The following is an 18,482-nucleotide window of genomic DNA, read 5'->3' as shown; positions in this document are numbered from 1 at the left end:
CTGCTACTAGTAGACAAATTAGCAATCAATACCGGGAAGAAAAGGTATCAGCTCATTGCTCAGTGTAGTCCGGTGCTATATCTCTTACCAAGACCAATAAGTAAAGTCTCTTCCTTATGCCCAGCTATCTCACCAGATCAAGATGAAAACAGTCCTGTTTTTCTTACTGGCATTTTACAAGGTGGGCCGGGACCATCCTCCCCACCTTCGTTCTTATGTCAGTTGCCTTTGTTAAAAAGGATATATAACGACATGAATATTCTGCTAGAGAGTAAAATTGCTCTACTTCCTGAATAGTCACTGTATTTGGAAAATCACATGTGGTGCTAAGCAGTGTCCATAAGGGGGAATTCATCCAGAAGACAAGAACTTATCCTTTTTTGCTGTAAGAGGTGCACCAAGAACTTCCTTGCCTCTGTTAAGCACACCTTCAAAAGAGTTTCATCTAACAAAAAATTATTCTATTAATATTTTAAGAATGTATTCTGGTGTCAGCTATTTTCACATTACAGGGATAAGTCTGGTTTTCCTGATGCCCATATTAAACTCACCTCAATATCTTAAATATATGCTATCTCACAAAAGAGCCTTCCTTCTGACAATCAACAACATAAGGAAAACTGCCTGAAAAGTAACTGGAGAAGATAACTGTTAGAACTAGCCAGAGTCAAAATAACATTTACAATAGGCTTTCAACAGCCACACAGTCCAAGCAGAATCAGACCCCTGAAGTTTTCTCTCTTTTTTCAGTGCCAGACCAATGAATGTATCAAAGCGGTTTGGCACACAGCAGTCCCCACCCACCACACAAACAACCCCACATCAGAATTTCCCCTATCATTAACCTCCTTCAGTTTACACAAGGAGCAAACAATCCCAAGCACAGCTCACTGCCAGGAGGTTCTGCTGGGAAGGGCTGATAGCCACAGCAGGGAACCCTGTCACGAAGGTGACCACAACAGCTTTCTGCCTTAGACACGCTGGTGCCGGGGGCCAGCTACTCAAACCACGGAAGAGTCACCCAACCACACTCCACAACTTCACAGACAGATATATTTCTGCTCACATTACTGTCTTCAGGAAGGGCTCAAAGTCAAGTTAATTCTGAGCTATGCATCTGTAGAAGCAGCTAGGGGTTATGTTGAAGCTACTGCCAGGACATTCAGTTATGTATGTAGCCCACTCATTTGTCCGTTGCTGGAGCAGGGCGTATCAGAGATTCCTGGACAGGAATGATGACAACGAAAGCAAAATAATTAAGTTAGTAATATGCTGAAAAACAGCTTCTAGTCTTGACAAGCTGTCACTTGACTCTTGTTTTATGCCTTTGCCCCATCCCCAGCAACACTGCCATTCAGTGACCCGCCGCAGCTCCCAGGGTAAGGAAGCAAAGAAAGGCATCTTCTTGCACTAGGAAAAAAAAGCATACAATGTCTTTTGCTTTCTGTGCATCACAACCTCTTGTCATCTGAGATTTCTTCATCACCCTTTTGCCAATGAGAACATCAATACCCTCTTTCCTTTGAGACAAACCTCAGCAGAGGTGAAGGAGGAAGCAGACATGCTGTTCCCAAAGCAGTGCTGTACCTAATACTAATCATTCTGGCCCAGATGAACCCAAAAGGAGCCACAAGACGGGGAAACACCTATTACAGCCCTCATCAAGCCAAGAATTAAAGCAGACTGCCTTAAGGAGGCTGCATGGGCCAGCCTAATCAGTGCAGTTTTATTAGATTAGCAATACTAGGAGCTGTTAACAGGGAAGGGACTCTATCAGGTGATTTGTAAAATTCCACTAGGAAGTGGCTCAAAGAGGATCTTGTCACGTTACCAATCTGTCCACATTCCAAGAACATGGCACAGATTATTAGAACACCCTTCAAACCTCAGAATTTCTTCTGGAGAGGAAAAAACATCACATTAAAAGACTTCTGTTATATACACATACAAATAACACGTTGTCAGGGTCTGATGTTTGTATGATGACAGTTGATCCCAGCCCTTGGAATCTTCCAGCTGAGCAAGGTTACAGAATCCAAACTAAAATACTGCATCTCCTTGGCTGGAGATATAATTCAAGTAGTGTTTTAGTATATAAGATATAAAAAGCAAGCTCCATGTGCCACAATTAAGCAGAAAAATCCATTTCATATCTAAGCTTCCAGCTTCCCAGAACTTATAATATTCAGAAACCAGAAGAGACATTTTACTGTAGCAGCAAACGTGCTGATTACAGGCTGCTACAACCTGCAGTTTCTTGCATTTTCCACCACACCCTCTTGAACTAGAATTATAAATGGCAAAAGTAAAGCTACAGGGACAAAAATACTTGTTGACAGTCCTTTCAGACCACTACTGAGTGGTCTGAATTTCTGTTCCAAGAAGGGTTCTTTTCCCCAGATGCTGATTTCAAACTCTCATCTACAATTACTTACCCTGAACGCTTTCAGACCTGGCACTGATGTAACATTCCAAGACTAAAAACAGTGTTTTTCTACCTACAGTAAATAAAATGCCTATTCTGTTACAGAAAAGTCAGTTTACTGCTTTTTGAAGCAGAAGACAAAACTGTGTGGTGAAAATATTTACTTAGGCTACATTAAGACGAGGGCAGGAATTTGGAACAGTGCCTATAATGATTTTACCTTCAGCAAAGCAAATGCTTTGAGAGGAAAAGTTTTTTTAACAAGGAGAAGCTACTGGTCTACACTTTATTGCTCTTGAAAGAAGCAAGCAGAAGAACTTGACAAAATGCTGACCACATGCTGATCAAAGAACCTCAGGGCTGCACAAGCATACTCAGCAAAAGGAATGCTCCTCTTAGGGCAAGTGGCAGGCTGCCTTTTCCTTTGCAGGATATACGGTATGCCTACACAGAGGACATTCATCAAAAAAATCTGTCTAAGAGGCAAGGAAGCATCAAGATGCATCATGGTTGGAATAATTTCAAAACATTTAAATTGGAAATACATTACTTCATGAGGAACATCACAATGAGAAGAAATCTTAGAGAAGATTACTGAATCAGTGAGAGAGAATCCTGGCTTCACTGAGGCCTGTAAAAATTTGTTTCTGTTATAGCACTTGGAGTTTTCAGCACCTCAGGCACCATTTTCATTATTTGTCTTCATACTATTTTGTGTACCTTGTAATGGATAATTTCCTTCACACTGGAAAATAAAACCAGTGACTGCCAAAATCCTCACTCTTGAGCAGGTAGCTATTTATATCAGCTGAAGCAACTATTTGACTGCTATTTATACCTGTGTAGATAGATAGCTTTCTCAGAGCTATCTGGGAAACACTTCTTTCCATGCATGCATTTCTAGACATGGCCTAATAAAACCTCCCAGCACATAAAACACTCCAGAGTAACAACACACTGCTTCAGCTGTGACACCACAAAGAAATTAAGAAGCAATTTTCTGTTTTATCCATGGATTCTAAGGACTTTTCTTGGCAGTGGGGCATAGTGTTGGTACTTCTTCTGGACTGCAGCTCCAATATATTGCAGCTCCATGTGCTTTAGGTATAACTTCAGCACTCAGACATTGCTGACTGCAACCATATTTTGGTTTGTTGGTGTGCTTGTACTCCTTTTGAACCAAGTCCCTCAGTTATTATGCATTAGTCCAGTCTGCATTGGTTTTGACACTTGCAAACTGAATCCTCTTCTGAGGAAACCAAGGTAGATGTGTACAGAGTGCTCTTGACCCCTTAGGGAATTGCAAGGGTCCAAAATTTGGCCAGTAAAGCCCATCATTTGTGTGGTAGAGGTATCTCATCCAGAGACTGTGGTAAATCTAGTCCAGAGTAAAAAATCTCCAAGCCACATATACTGAGGAATATGGGGCCCTCAGCAACAACTGTTTTAATCTACTCCTGAGTAACACAGTACAGGAACTGTGGGTCTTCCCAGGACAAGCAGGGTGCTAGATCACTTACCTGACTCTCTCTTCTTCAGTTCTTTTAAGCTCTGCATCCCGTTGCAGCACCTTCATTATTGCCTCTTGTTCCTCCTCTGTTAGGAAGCTTAGGTCAATCATCTTGTTCTTGTAAAGGGCTGGTAAAGTGTCTGGGAGGATCTGTCAGATCCTGCTGAGGACAGTCTTGTAGCCTGCTTTAAAGTTATAGAAGTCTTTTTCAGCAGGCACTGAGAAAGCTGGACCAGGTTACAGTCAGTGGTTTAAAGAGTCACAAAGGTTGCTTTCTTGCATGTTTCCCTAGATGAGAGACTTCTGGGAAAGTGTTGCATTCCTGCTTGCCATCACTACAGTGTCTTCTCAGTTTGTCCTCTCAGCTCTGCTTCCTGGAGTAACAGTTCATTCACCCAGCATATCCAGTGTTTGAGAACAAACAAAACATTCCCTAAAAAAGAGACAAGGAAGAACAAGTTGCAATATCAGGGATCAGGGAAGTAGATTATGTATGCATTTTTAATTAAAGGAAACAAGTTTTTCAGTGTGATTAAATGACTTTATGAAGTTCAAATGGTCACTTCAAGTCAAACCTGTTTTACAGGCCTCTTGAACAAGGTGGCCATGAAAATACATTCCTTCTCAATATGACAACTCACACCCTAAAACACAGAACTGAGTGTCATACAACTGGTACACTTGTATTATACAAGTGTATTTTAAATCACGTTTACAGTTAGCAGAACAATTTGGAGGAAGGGGGAGATACCCCTCCCCCCAAAATATAAGTAAAGAGCAGTTATCACAATGATTTAAAGTAAAAGGAAGAGAAAAAAAAGAGGCCAAATCACTGGCATACAGACCATATGGGATAAATGTGAAATAATTTATACACAATCATATGGAGTATGTGTAATTACAAGTCATGTGGTAACATGAACCTCACTGCTTTATACAAGCCAAACTGCATTTACAAGTAGTAATTTGGAATACTGTTTTGTCTCTGTTTTATAGGCCATGGTTTCAGAGAACTATCCACTTAGAGACAATTCCAACTGTCAAAGAAAAAAACCTCCTCTTCAACAAAACCCTCAAAGGAATAGAGAGGATGGCATGGGGAGGAGTCAGTTGTGTCTGCAGTAGGGTATCTTCGTGCCTCAGGATTACAGAGATATGGATCTCAAAGCCTGAGAAAAAAGAAATAAATAGCTTGAATTTAATGCTCGGAAGCATGCCTAGTGGTGAGAGACAGCAGAGAAGCAGATGTTTTCACTGGACATGTCTCTGTAGTAGGCAGCTCCATCACAGCCCTTCAGGGTGCGAGTGTCTTCCTTTGGCCCTTGTAGACTGACACTGTGATGTGGCTGACAGGATGATGACCTCATATCAATCTAATAAGCACTACAATTGTACAACTATTGCATTTGCTCCCCTGGCCACAAGAGTTCAACCAGGCCATTAAAACAAGATATTGACACTGGCAGTACTCGAAGGGAAACTTCATCCTGAGAATAACAGCTTTTCTTATGGATTTGGAAGGCATCTGCAGCCATGTTTCTGATTATGCCCACAATAACTCCAATGCCCAACCACCTTCTGCATGTTTTTGTTTGGCTGCCATATTTTTCTCCATGATTCTCACCATTATTTTGTTCCAGGAGGTTGATACAACAGCATCTCAAACAACCTGCCATCTCTAACTTCGGTTGCATTTAGAAGATTATAGTTTTATAATCAGGCAAAACTGAAAAGTGGTTACAATAGGGCTACAAACAAATACAACAATCCTAAATTTGTTGAGTATCTACAACAGTATCCTTCAGTTTAAGAACAGGTAGGGATATCGGTTTCAACTTTCCACACCATCTGACACAGCAAGCAGCATCCACACTGCTAACCCAAAGCCCTGGATGCTGGTTGAATGGCAAGTGCACACCCAACAGGCACAGGAGCTCATGTTGCAACTACAAACCCTGTACATCTGTGAACTGGAATGATCAAAGATTTTGCTATGTTTCTTGCCCAAGATCAGTCATGTGTGCAAGAAAGCTGTTGCAGGCAACATTTTCTTACCATGTCTTTGGTCTTTATGTGTAAAGAAGACTGAGGGAAGGTGTTTTATATTGCCTTATTATATTAATTTAAAATCTAAAGGTAACAGTTGGGCAGCATTTACAAAACAAGCTGCAGGCTTCATTAATGTCTCTCAGTACTCAAATCAATAAAACTTTTGGAAACAGAACTTCAGTCCTCCCCAGCTGAACAACAGTTTGCAAGGGCACACCTAAACAGACTGTGAGAGCTCACACCAAGCAGCACTGCTACTAAACTTCCCAGATACCATCACTCTGCCAAGCAGTTTCTTCAGCGAAGGTTGCACCCCCACTTTGTTATCGATCGGAGGCGAGATACCAAGATACCACCCACCCTGGCAGGCTCTTCACCCATGATTCCACAGTTCTTCATAAACAAGGACACTCTTCATAAACACACTTTCTGTGTGTGTGGTGCATGGCCAATCTCATGAGATTGGCTGATAGAAATTACTCCAAGGCTGGCTTTCTGCAAAAGATTATCAGCACTGATTCCAAACACAGATGGTAAAAGCTGCTAGCTTAGAGTATAGCATCTGATATAAAACCTACGGGTAATTTAAAAACTAAAATTGGGGGAAAAAAAAAAATCAATGTCTTCCCCCTATTTAATTCACACACTAACACCATCCCAATCTCAATTATTTTGATTTCTTTGGACTTTTTTTTTCCTCTTAAAAACCCCTGTATATTTCTGGAAGAACTGAGAGGTTTGAACAGTTTGTTTGGTGCCACTGCAAAGTTCAATGGCAAGTGGTTTTTTTGTCAGGAAAGTTTTCATACCTAAGTTTCAAATAAGACTGAAAGATCCCTACCAAGCTGACTAAATCATGGAAATTGATACCACATTGACTTCTTCAGAAGGGTTCTCATATGTTAGAGACTAACATTGTGAGTCATGGCATATTTGGCATGATTTTTTTCTTAAACCTTAAATTCCAGTAAAACCACACAAAAAATCTTCCCTTTTATGAAAGATTCCCAGTAATAATCAGGAATCTGAACTTATGTTTTATCCGACTCATGCATGAAGGTTTCCATGTTTTGGCAATAGAAGAAACAGAAGGACAACTCAAAATACAGTTTTCCCCACACACACTCTTAAGCTGCTCATGGTTTCCAAGTGGTTTAGGCTCATACAAAAACTTTATCTTGTAAAGTTTCTCAGAACCTCTCAGGCAGCTGTACACCTCAATCGCTTTAAGTCAGAGTTCACATTTATCTAAAACAGGAACCACAAAAGAAAGACAACTTTGTCTAAAAGCTCATTAACCCTATAGAGGGCTGTGTTTACCCACACACACTGCTTTCTCCCAAATACAAAAGGAGAATGTTAATTTGAATACTGTATCCTGAACACTATGGGATAATACATTAAGAGGTACTACAGCAACGGTTTAGACTTCAAAGTTTTTACTCAGTGTATACTTAAGGGATGGAATGAGGGAGGCAAGGAAAAGGTTGGAGTAGTTTGCCATGGCTGACATGGAGTTCACCAACAGGGTCAGAAAACAAACAGCAAAACCCCAGAATCAGCTGTTCCGTTCAAACCAACAAAATTTTCTTTTGCATGCAGAAACCTCATAATGCCCTAAATTTACAATGTAAACTACTTTTCAAGTGCTCCTTGTACAGTAGACATAAGCTGCTAAAGCTTTGATCCAGAGAATCTCTCTTGCAGCTAATGCCTTCTAACAAGAGGAAGAAGGTGACAGCCAATCCTACACTTCTGGCTGCTTCACACAGCTCTTTGTGCCAACTCCTTCAGCTGAACAACTACACTGCAGGCCTGGCTAATCAACGACTGCTGTCTGTACATGTGTTCATTCACTTACAAGTAACCTACTGGCTCTTAAAAATAAGAGGTTTTGGATTTATGTGTTTGAAAGCTACATACTTTTCTAACTATATTGCTCCACTTCTACAACATATCAGCACTAGCAACTAGGATGAGTTGGAAGTCCACACGTAAGGCAACAGGAAGCTGAGGAAGACACATAAATGCTATTGTGCACTACAACAATTTGCATGTGCAGAGGAACTCATTCTCAGAAGTAACTAATTTTGGCCTACACCCATGCTCAGGAAAAAAGAAACCTTTATTTTGAAGCAGGGAAGCCAAGAAGAATACTAAGAGCAATAAAAGCCTTGGAGAACTGGCCCCTATGGCCCTGGGAAGTCACATTAGGCAGTAACGGTATCTCTGACTGTGAGCCCCACAAGCTACAGCTTTGCAACAACAACAAACAACTCAGTCTCCTGAATAAATTTCATTCTCCAGTGATATTTAAGCAGTAAAGTCACAGGTAACTCAGCACCAGCCTAGGCTTAGAGATAATTTTTCTGTAAATACATGAGGCAAATCCCATGAAGGCTAATTAAGCTAAATTCCAGTGTTGGCACAAGCACAAATGGTCATGAACATATTTGCTCAGAAGATCAGAGGATTATGGATTTCAGTTTGAGCAGTGGAGAAAAAAAAGCTATTAACTTTGAAGAGGGACTTAAGTCACCATTCACAGGAGTTTTAAAAGCAGTTGCCTACAATGATCGGGACAAGAACTTAAAACAAGCACATGAAGGCCTGTTGGCATTTTCATTCTTGAAGGGGCAGAAAGGAAAAGATCACCCAGTAAGATATGCATACCTGCAGCCAACCCAGCTGCTCTTACAAGAGCGGTTATGTCTTGGGGTAACTTTATGATTTTGTATCCCATATCGCTGTTCTATGCCCAGAAATTAATTTTCTGCCTTTCTGTGCCTTTAAACTGAGCCTGAGAGCGGGAGAGAAAAGTGTGCTTTTTCAAAGCAGTTTTGCAGTTTGTTTTCATGTTTCAAGGACACAGAAATAGAGACGGTTCTCTGCGTTCACCTGTGGCAGTGAGAGGAGCAGGAGGAAGCACCCGGCTTGTTTTCTTTCCAGCCAGCTTTTGGTCAGCTTTTCAGCTCTTTTTCCTCCGGAGAGTTGAACTTTTGTTTTCCCGGGACTTCGATTTTTCCCTTCTTCCCTGCTGGACTGTTTCAACATCAGAATACATCAGGAGGACTTTCCGTGGAGGCCTTGGCCCTGGAGGTGGGCCTACCACCCCATCCCAGCTCCAAGGAGGGAGAGAGAGAGACTACGGAAGGACTCTGAAATTTTCCCAGGTTTCTCTCAGCAGAGCGAGAGGTTTTATTATTTAGCATTATTATTCTTTTTCCTGTGTGTTTGTTAAATAAATAGTTTTTATCTCTTTCACCTTCCTTTGAGGAAAATTTATTTTTTCTCTAACCTGGTGGGGGAGGGATGCTTGTAACCTGCCCTCTCTCAGAGGATATATTTCCAAATTTGCCCAAACCGATACAGGTTATGAGAATATTTAAAAAATATAATAGCAGAGTATACACAGCATATAATATATCCAACAGAGATTAATTTAGAGAACAGTGTTTGCTTACGTGTGTGTTTAGTCAGTGGAAGGTAGGGAGGTCTTATCTAGCTAGTTGTAAAGTGAAGAGTGTTGGTAGAACAAGGACCTTTGCAGAAGTGGGGGATACCTATTTTAAGAGCAGTTTCAGGGTTGCCTTATTAATACAGCCATGCTTCGTTTTATTGCAATAATAAGCCTATTTGTTCTCCTGTGCAATATTCCTTACAATATGGTTAAAGGGAAAGAATAGGACCAGATAACTGCTCCAAACAGCCACAACTGGGAAAAAATTAAAAGTTGCACACAAGCTTTGTTCACACCTTATCCTTGCTGAACAGTATCAAAATAATCCTTGTTGTTTTTAACCTGTAAAATAGTTGCAGTCTCAAGATACTTTCACTGACAGCCTTATATAATGATGTTCAACCAGCTGAAAGAAGTAGTTCATCTGGAGTAACACAAGCAGTTCAGAAAAATTCTCATTTTCTCCAGGAACATCTGATTTGCTGGTCCACATGACTCTGCCTGTGATTTAATTTTATTCTTATTTGGTAAGAGATTAAGACCTTCATCACTTTGAGGACTATGAAGGCAACTTACTCTGGAGAAGAGTTAATAACAGAAAGAGGATAGAAGTTAACAACTTAATATTGGAACAGAAAAGAATAATTTGCTTTGGTTGTGGCCTAATCCTTCTAATCAAATATGGCAGCTTGCCATTTCTTTCACAGGGCTTGGATATTGGCAGCACTTCCTAAGAGTGTCAATCTCTATACCAGTTATGGTATACAACCATTAGGCCAGAGGTATTAAAAGGATGTGGTTTCTAGAGAAAGAGGCTCATAAATTAAAGAGAAGCCTCAGAAAAACACACCTAAACATTCCTTTTCCCTGTGACTACTGTCAACTAACTAGCTGTCATGCCATTTATTTCATATTGCAATAAGTATAAACCTACTAAAAATATATAATTTCAAGAATCTTCAAAATTTCAGAAATTCCACCAAGTTATTGATACTAACATCAGCGTGTTTTCAAATCTAGTTATATTTCCTTGCACATTGTACTGTTAGTACTTGGCTGTGGTTTAATCCCAGGAGGCACATCGTGTGAATTAGTAAGAGCTTGTTTGAAAGAACTTCATTCTTCTAGCTAATTCTTTTCATCAAGAATTACAAAACAAAGAATCTTCCCAGCATAATGGACTTGAAATCTAATAATGAAGGTGACTCAGTCCTCTAGATCTCTGAAGGCAGAGCACTGTCAGTTGTGTAATAATTATTGTTATGTCCCTTTAGAGACCAGAAGTGTGAGACTCACAAGACTCAAGCTCCCATTGCCACTTATTCTTCATGTCAACATTGGCATTAAACTCAGACAGGGTCCAGTTTAAGGGATTGTTTTTCTATCTTGTTTGAAAATAGATTTAAGAAAAATACTAAAACCTTTAGAGAGATCAGAAGCAAACCAATTACTTGGTGGGAAGTATCTCCTGACCCTACATGTCTGATACATTTCTGCATTTATTGGCTAGCTATTTCTGAATGTTTTCCCAACATAAATACAAGACAAATTCAAATTCTAGCAAGGAAGTTGCACAAGAAACAGCCAAAACATTGTCCCATCTTTTCTTTCCAAAAAACATCCCAGTAAAACCAACCCTGAAACTCATAATGCGAGTAACTGATTAATTTCTTAAGAACCTTTTGTTAAGAAGCCATGACCTTCCTTTCATTTTACAGGAAAGAAGTGCTCACACTCTTCTTCTGGAGACTTGCCGTCTTAAACATGCAGATTCAGCATGGAAGATAACAATGAGAATGGGACAACAGGACCTCCATTCCCTTCTCACAAACTTTTATTGCAGAATGGAAAACACACTCACTATTTCTCTCTCTTGTACTGTTCCATAGAGGACATTCACCTATAACCAGGAGCTGCCAAACCCCTTTCCTTTTCTTCCATTGCCCCATTCTTCAAAAAAATATATGCATTCTAATTTGGGGTTTAACACTACCTGGATTAGGCTAATGAGCACTGCACTGATGAAAGTCAAATAAAAACATCTATTATGTACTAGGAATTCCTTCCAAAAAACCCAAAAGTTATCAAAGAGGCTAAAGTAGAGGCCTTGACAGATTTCAATATTGGAGACTTCAGGGGAACTATCTAACATCTACCCTCCTTCCTCCCTTGCTCTCCAGCAAGCATTGGCTATATTTTAGCTAGGATTCTGTTCTACTGTAGGAATTGTACTATTGGAGAATGGAAGAGTGCAAAACAGTGTGACTAATTAACAAGTATTTCCTATCAGTGGCTACCAGGAAGTGACACACTTCCTGCACTTTGTTAAGATATTCTTTCCTATGTGAAGACTAAGAGATGAGCTGCAGTTTACTGGGTAGTTCTGACTCTTTGCTAGTGCAGACAATCAAACAAGGGCTTATTAAGGGGCTAGCAGCACTGATGAGTAGAAATCCATGTTACAAAGAGCAGACAAGGATTTGCATTCAACACTTAGAGTAATGCTAAACTGAGCTGACAGTAAGACAGTTTGCAGAGCAGTTTCAGTCTCAAACACCAACTGGAAGACTAGAGCATACAGTTTCTGAAGAAACCTTGTCTAAGTTTTATTTCAAAGTCCATGCACATGACTTCTCGGATGGTTTTTATCTCATTATGGAAATCCATTAGTCAGTATCTGTTGCACCCCTGAGATTTTAAGAGTCCCACTCTTACTCCTCATTTGAGTTGAGGTGGTGACCTAGTTGAGCAAGGACAGCCACCATCACTGACAGACTGATTTTCCTCCACTATTTTTGTAAAACTGGGAACTTGTGGATTAACAGGTTGCCCCTTTCATGTATCACTTTGATCTTCTCTAAAGCACTGTCATAGCCAACTGCTCAGGTCACTGGTTGGTAGCACATTGCCTCTGCAGGAGGGTGCACAATACAGCTTTGTGGTACATCTTAAGCATAAAATTACCTAATCAAGACAGCGACATTTTATGTCATCTTTGCTTTCCCTGACAGAGGCCACCGATCTCAACTTCCCCAGAGCACCTTTGCCTGCAGCCCAACACAACACACAAACTTGGGATCACACAGAACATTGCGAAAGGCACTCCATCATTCTCAGATAACTGCATAAGTAAGTACCTGTGGAAAGCAAAAGAATCTGTAACTCACTTGAATCACGCAGCCCCCCTACTTTTCAGCTACCAGCCTTGTTATTGTAAGGACAGCTCTATTTAATTGATTGCTACTGTGCACAAAGAGCCAGCAAGCAGAACAAGCCCTTTGGCTGTCCTTTCTCACAGGATGACTGACTAACCACTCATGTTAGACACCCACTCACAAAAGTTTTGAAGGTTAAAATTACCTACCTAAGAAATTACGTAATCTCAAGGCTACTAAGAAAGTTTGTGTCAATTAATCAGGTCCTTGTTACCATAACTAAAGCACACACCTACCTGAAAACGGGGCCTCACACAATTACCAGCACAAATCAGGTGCTAGAGGAAAGAAAATATTCTTCAGGAGTCCTGCAGTCGCAGAAACAATAAGTAAGCCAAAGAGCACGTTGGGGAAAAAAGCACTACATCAAAGTTTCCAGGTAAGTTAAGAATCAAAATAGTTAAAGAGGTTAGCATTCAAAATGGTTAAAAAAAGGTAGCATGCAGTCTGCACATAGACCAGTCAGAATCAGGTCTCTTCTCAGTCACCAAAATTAACTTAAACTTTGCAATGAAGTTTTTATTTCACGGCTATTGGGTTTTTGTTTATTTGTTTTGTTGTTGTTTTTTTAATAAATACATTTTAAAAAGCTCACTATAGCTCCCTATTGAGAGGAAAATAACTCATCTTCCCAAGCGTAATGTTTTAACAGATAGCTCCATAATTTGAAAATTCTGCCTGCTCTTGGGATCATTGTGGCGAAGTTGAAACCAGCCAGCAGCGATATTAGTCCTCCTTAATACTGATATTAAATTGCAAGAATAACAGGAAGTCTATCAGCCATGAAAACTTCACTCACAAGATTGTTTGCACTGCTGGGCTGGGCTGTATCATGCAAAACTGTCTTTTCCCTGACTGGTACCAGTTTCCCTGAACACCTACAACCAGATGCGAGCAGAGCGCTCTGACACTGAAAAACGAGGTGTGCTATGGTGCAAGCAGCATTAAAGGGCATGGCAAGAGCTAAACAGAACTGCTACTCATGAGAAGCATGAAGCAGGGAACAGTTTCTGGAGCAGCCTTCAGTTGCACTGGATGAGGTGTGGCATCAAATTGCACTGCATGCAAAGGATTTGCCCTACAAATGCTGCTGAATGGCATGGGAATAGGAAAGAGGGAGCAAAAGATTGTGACAGAAATTGTTTCTCATACACAGGTAGCTAAGCCAGGAGTTTAGAGTTTGTGAGGCCGGGCTTTGGAGTATCAGGTCTGTCCCTGAACAGGTATTTATTCTTGCAGGAGTGGCTCATTCTTTAAGAGCATAGCTATGCAAGGTGTTAGCTCACCTGCCCAATAGCTACAGCTACATACCCAGGAAGCAGCCAAATCCAGAGCCCCCATGACCACTTAACCCAAGAAGATTCAAATGCACATCCCCTTGTTCACCAAAACGCATTGTAATCTCTGAAGGGTTTGCTTGGTTCACTCTTGACCCTTCCTAGGACTGAACTACCCAGGATTAAACCTCACAGAATGACTACTAAAGTGATGTCAAAACCTTGCAGGCAGAAACAAGAAGCCAGGTAACACTTTCAGCCAGGCCACTATTAAAAAAAAAAAAAAAAAAAACCAATCAAGGTCTCTCCTAACTTGCCTCCTCATTCAGACAGACCTGCATTCCTGGCTATAGAGCAGTCCAGTTCTAATAGAGCAGAGGGAACAGGAGAGTAACATGAGGGCATTAATTTTTAATCCAAGTCTCTTAACCTCCAGAGAATAATGTAATCACTATGAAGCAAGGTAAAATTAACGACATTTACACTAACATAAGTTATTCCAGGATTAAAAAACAGGTTATGTGGGCAGAACCAGAATAGAAGGTTAAGGGCTCATTACTTCTGTTTGTTTGACAGATTTCTGCCTAGGACTTAGATACACACCTTTTGCTAACAGTGCTTCAAGTGCAATTACAGAGGGTTTTTGGACCTCACCCTTAATTTTTCATAACAGATGCTCTATTTTTAAATCACATTAGCCATTTTAATTTATTAGAGAAGAACAGCGTGGTAGTAGATCTTAACATCTACAAGCTAATGGTCTAGAAACATTTCTAACCCAGGAGTTCTTGAATATACTGATCTAGTTCTGGAGCTCTAACTACACAGCTGAGATCACGTAGTCTATGTAGTCCATCCAGCCTGTACAGAGCTAAATCTCTGACAGTTTTTCAGTCAGCCAGAATCAGACACTGGGCAGGAAATTTCATACAGATTTTACCAATATTGTTTGATGCTTTTGTAGAAGAAAAACATTTTGCAGTGAATCTAGGATAAGCATCCGTTTTCTTCTTACCTTTCCTTTTATTTATACTCAGACACATTTAGAGAGAGATGAAATACACAATTTCCTTGAATGGGACAGAGAAACAGAAAATTGTATTGTACTTTTAGAATATTTGCACTGCAGAGAAAAAAAGAACATACCAAGATGTAAGGGAAAAAATGGGATCATTTATCCATAGCATGGTTTGGGTTGGAAAGGACCAAATAGTTCCAACCCCCCTGCCACAGACAGGAACACCTTCCAGCAGTCCAGGTTACTCAGAGCCACGTCCAGCCTGGCCTAGAACACCTTCAGGGATGGGGAGTCCCAGCCTCTCCGGGCAACAAATTGTCAAGTTGTTCATTAATTTGGTGTATAGGTACAGAATACTGAGTGGGTTTCAGGTCAAAAATAGTCTGGCATTATCACCCAGAAAACGTGCTATAAAAAAGAAGGGGAAGAAGTATTCTTTTCCTCCTCCTCACATATACATGATATCTCTTCCCTTTGCCCCTCTTGATGCACTAAGCAGAGTCAAATTACATAAAGCAAGGAAACCTTATAACATGAAGTAAGAATCTAGCATAGCCTGTTGCTGTACCCTGCTGAATTGGAACGACTCCCTACCAGAAGAATGAATCAGGAATAAGTCTGCTGAAATCAGCTGTCACTCTCACATTATGCCCAAATAAGTTAAAGAACTGGAGACTGCTGATACAGCAAGTGCAACATCACTGGTTTGACATACATGTTTTGGCATAAGTGTTTTGGAATTGGAAGACCAAACTAAGGAGCCTCCTTAAAGTGATTTCTGATCAACCTAAATAAGCTGCCTTTAAATGCAAAAAGTGATAGACTTCAAGCACCAGACAGGTACCTACTGCTTTTAGCAGTCACCCATTAGTCAGCCATCCTGGGTGAAAAGCACTTTCTGTGAAGAGAAAAACATTCCTTACTATGGTTCAAAACAAGTCACTCTTGAATAAAGAGTGATTTCCAAAGGACAGAAGTATCACTTTTAATTAAAGAAAAAGAAAATTAAACATTTTTTCGTACTGAGAGACTACAAATTACCTTTCTATTTCTTTGCAAATAATGTTTTCTTATTAGATTTTTGATTGAAGTCTGTTTCATCCCTTTCTGTCATGAGCACAGAAAACAGTACAGGGTAGAAAAGAAGTAATTTATTTAACTTCATCCTACAGCTTTCCTGGTTAAGCCTTTTTTTCCAGATGCAACTGGATGCAAGCATCAAAGGTTTTCTCCATGTACTAAATTGAAGCAGTATTTCCACCTGGGAATCTGGCGAGTGTCTCCTGCAGAATAACAGGAGTTTACTCCAGAGAATACCCGCACATGGTCTCTATCCAGCAGAAACAGTGCTATCCAGTGTTCTAAAGCACTGGCTCGAAAGGGTCACTTTTCTGTCATCCATTTTTGGGAACAAGGCAGTGTTGTTTACTCTGGCCTTTGTCAGAATTGGAAAACAAGGACATGAAGACCCATTTCTCTGAATTTTAAAAGTCTGAATACGTGAAAAAAAGTGAAACTCAGAATACGTTACTTTGGGATGCAAGAAATGCTGGAAGAAAATTTATCTAACAAGAGGCAGGTCCAATGACAACTTCAGGAAATTCAAGTACGTGCCTTACAGCCAAAGCAGAAAACGGCTGCACACATAAGGTAGAAGCAGACTAAGATGCTTATTATTTCCTTGCCTTAAACCTAGACATAAACACACGAAGGTAGAGTAATTGGTAGCAGTGTATACACATTTTGTAACACAGAAACAGTATTAGTAGTATTTTATAACTTAGTATACATAAATAACACACAACTGCAAATGGACAGAGACTTGTAGTGTAATTGTCCAAACAGGGCACAGGAAAGCATATGCAAATAGTAAAATCTACAAGATAAGAGGTAGAGTGTGCAGGAAAGATGTCTGATGAAAATAAAATAAGACTGCAGAACCAAGAGGAGATATGTCTGACGGAACCAGAATAATCCTGCAAAACAAATAAGAAAGATGCCTAGCAACACTACAGTAAGCTTACTCCCTGAAATAATATGAGCTATGTCATCTGCGATCACCCCCTTTTCCTCTAGGGAGGAAGCAAGGTGAACAATACATGAACAATTAGAAAAGAAAGATGATAATTTATGAAAATCATGAAATACTCACTTTGATTCCAGCTTTTCTTGCCAAGGAGCTCTCAAGCACTTTACTGTGACTCGTGCAACTGAAACAAACCAGCAAGAAGCATAGCCATTAGTGCTAAATATAGGGCATCAGCTCCAGGGTATTGTATACTCCAGGTTTACTACCACTTATATATGTGATTGTTAAGAACCGTTTGGGAAAATGATGATAACAACTAATGGTAATTAAGAACTTACGACTGGAAGGCTGCACTGTTGCTGCCTACAAGTTTAATAAAGTGCTTTAATTCACTAGTCTTTTAAACACTGTCACAGAGAGCTTCAATTTGCATGTAAACACACAAATGTTTTGGTGAAATACTTTGATCCCTTCTTTTAGCAAAGAAAATCAAGTTTTTTTCTCACAGCATGCTGTCAAGCATGTGTTGTGAATGAGTGTGGGGGCATGCACCACCACAACATGTTCTAAGTCCCCACCCCTTGCACTTTCTCAAAAAGTTCAAGAATACTTGTCACTGAACAATCTGTCCCCAGATTTAAGTGACCTTCACCCTGGGAATTATCTGAACAGATTCTTCTGCTCACACAGGAAAGACACAACTGGGTGCATTAGACTTTAGGGACAGGTCCAATCCTGCAAGTCATTCCAGAGACAGCGTGGATGATGCAATTAATTCAGCGTTTTGAGATTAAAAGTGTTTACTATTTACACAAACGTCATTAACATCTCTCAGCTGAGATCTGAGCACCTTATTTAAATAAGGAGAGTCCTCCCATTCCAGCAGACTCCGGGAGCTCGTTGCAGGGAAGTTCTGACAGTTACCCAGCTCTCACCCCGGACGGGGGCTCCCCTCGGCGGCAGAAGCGCCGGGGATGTCCCGACGCTCGGCTCCCCTGGCACGGGGCTCTCGAGACCGCTTCTGAGGAAAGGCGCTTACAATTGCCGCTTCCCTGCGGCCTCAACAACCGGGGCCGGGCCGTCGGGACACCTGTGAGCGCTGCCCCGTCCTCAGCCCTCAGGTGAACGGGCCCTGCCAGCTGACCACGGCCAAACCGCGCGGAGCAGCCTGGCTGGCGAAGGCTGGCAGCCAGGACTCCTCAGCGGCCAGCGGGCTCGCTCTCGCGCTGTCCCAGCACTGCGGGCGCGGGTGGCTTCTACGCTCCTTTTTGACTCCGAGTCACTCCATTAACAAGACCCCCGCGCCCACCCCCAAATCCCTTTCTAGGTCAGCCTCACCTCTCCTTCCGTCCCCTCCGCGGGTCCCCCTTGCTTCCCTCCGGCCAGAGACAGCGCCGGCTCCCCGGTCCCGGCGGGCGGCCGCTGCCCCACGCCTCCGCCCCGCGTGTCTGAGGGCAGGGAGGCGGCGGCGCGGGGAGAAGCCGAGCCCGTCCCGCCGC

At 41.2% G+C, this 18,482-nt stretch overlaps 1 protein-coding gene across 9 annotated transcripts in view; it reads right to left on the bottom strand.

Annotated features, from left to right (window-relative positions):
- SYTL2 (synaptotagmin like 2) overlaps window positions 1–18,482 on the bottom strand; it is a 57,258-nt gene extending 38,776 nt beyond the window's left edge. For all 9 annotated transcript variants that reach the window (XR_004238172.1, XM_032099051.1, XM_032099054.1 and 6 more), the window contains exons 1-3: window positions 18,322–18,482; window positions 17,107–17,164; window positions 3,946–4,368 (exon numbers count right to left, since the gene is read on the bottom strand). Coding sequence is in view for 8 of the 9 variants with exons in the window: in XM_032099051.1 (XP_031954942.1) it covers window positions 3,946–4,046 (101 nt within the window). In the remaining variant the exon portion in view is untranslated. The remainder of the gene's footprint in view (window positions 1–3,945; window positions 4,369–17,106; window positions 17,165–18,321) is intronic.

This window comes from Corvus moneduloides, chromosome 2 (assembly GCF_009650955.1).
Source record: "Corvus moneduloides isolate bCorMon1 chromosome 2, bCorMon1.pri, whole genome shotgun sequence".
Classification (NCBI taxonomy): domain Eukaryota; kingdom Metazoa; phylum Chordata; class Aves; order Passeriformes; family Corvidae; genus Corvus; species Corvus moneduloides.
The sequence above is the reverse complement of the archived record's forward strand: the minus strand, read 5'-3'. Positions and strand labels throughout refer to the sequence as shown.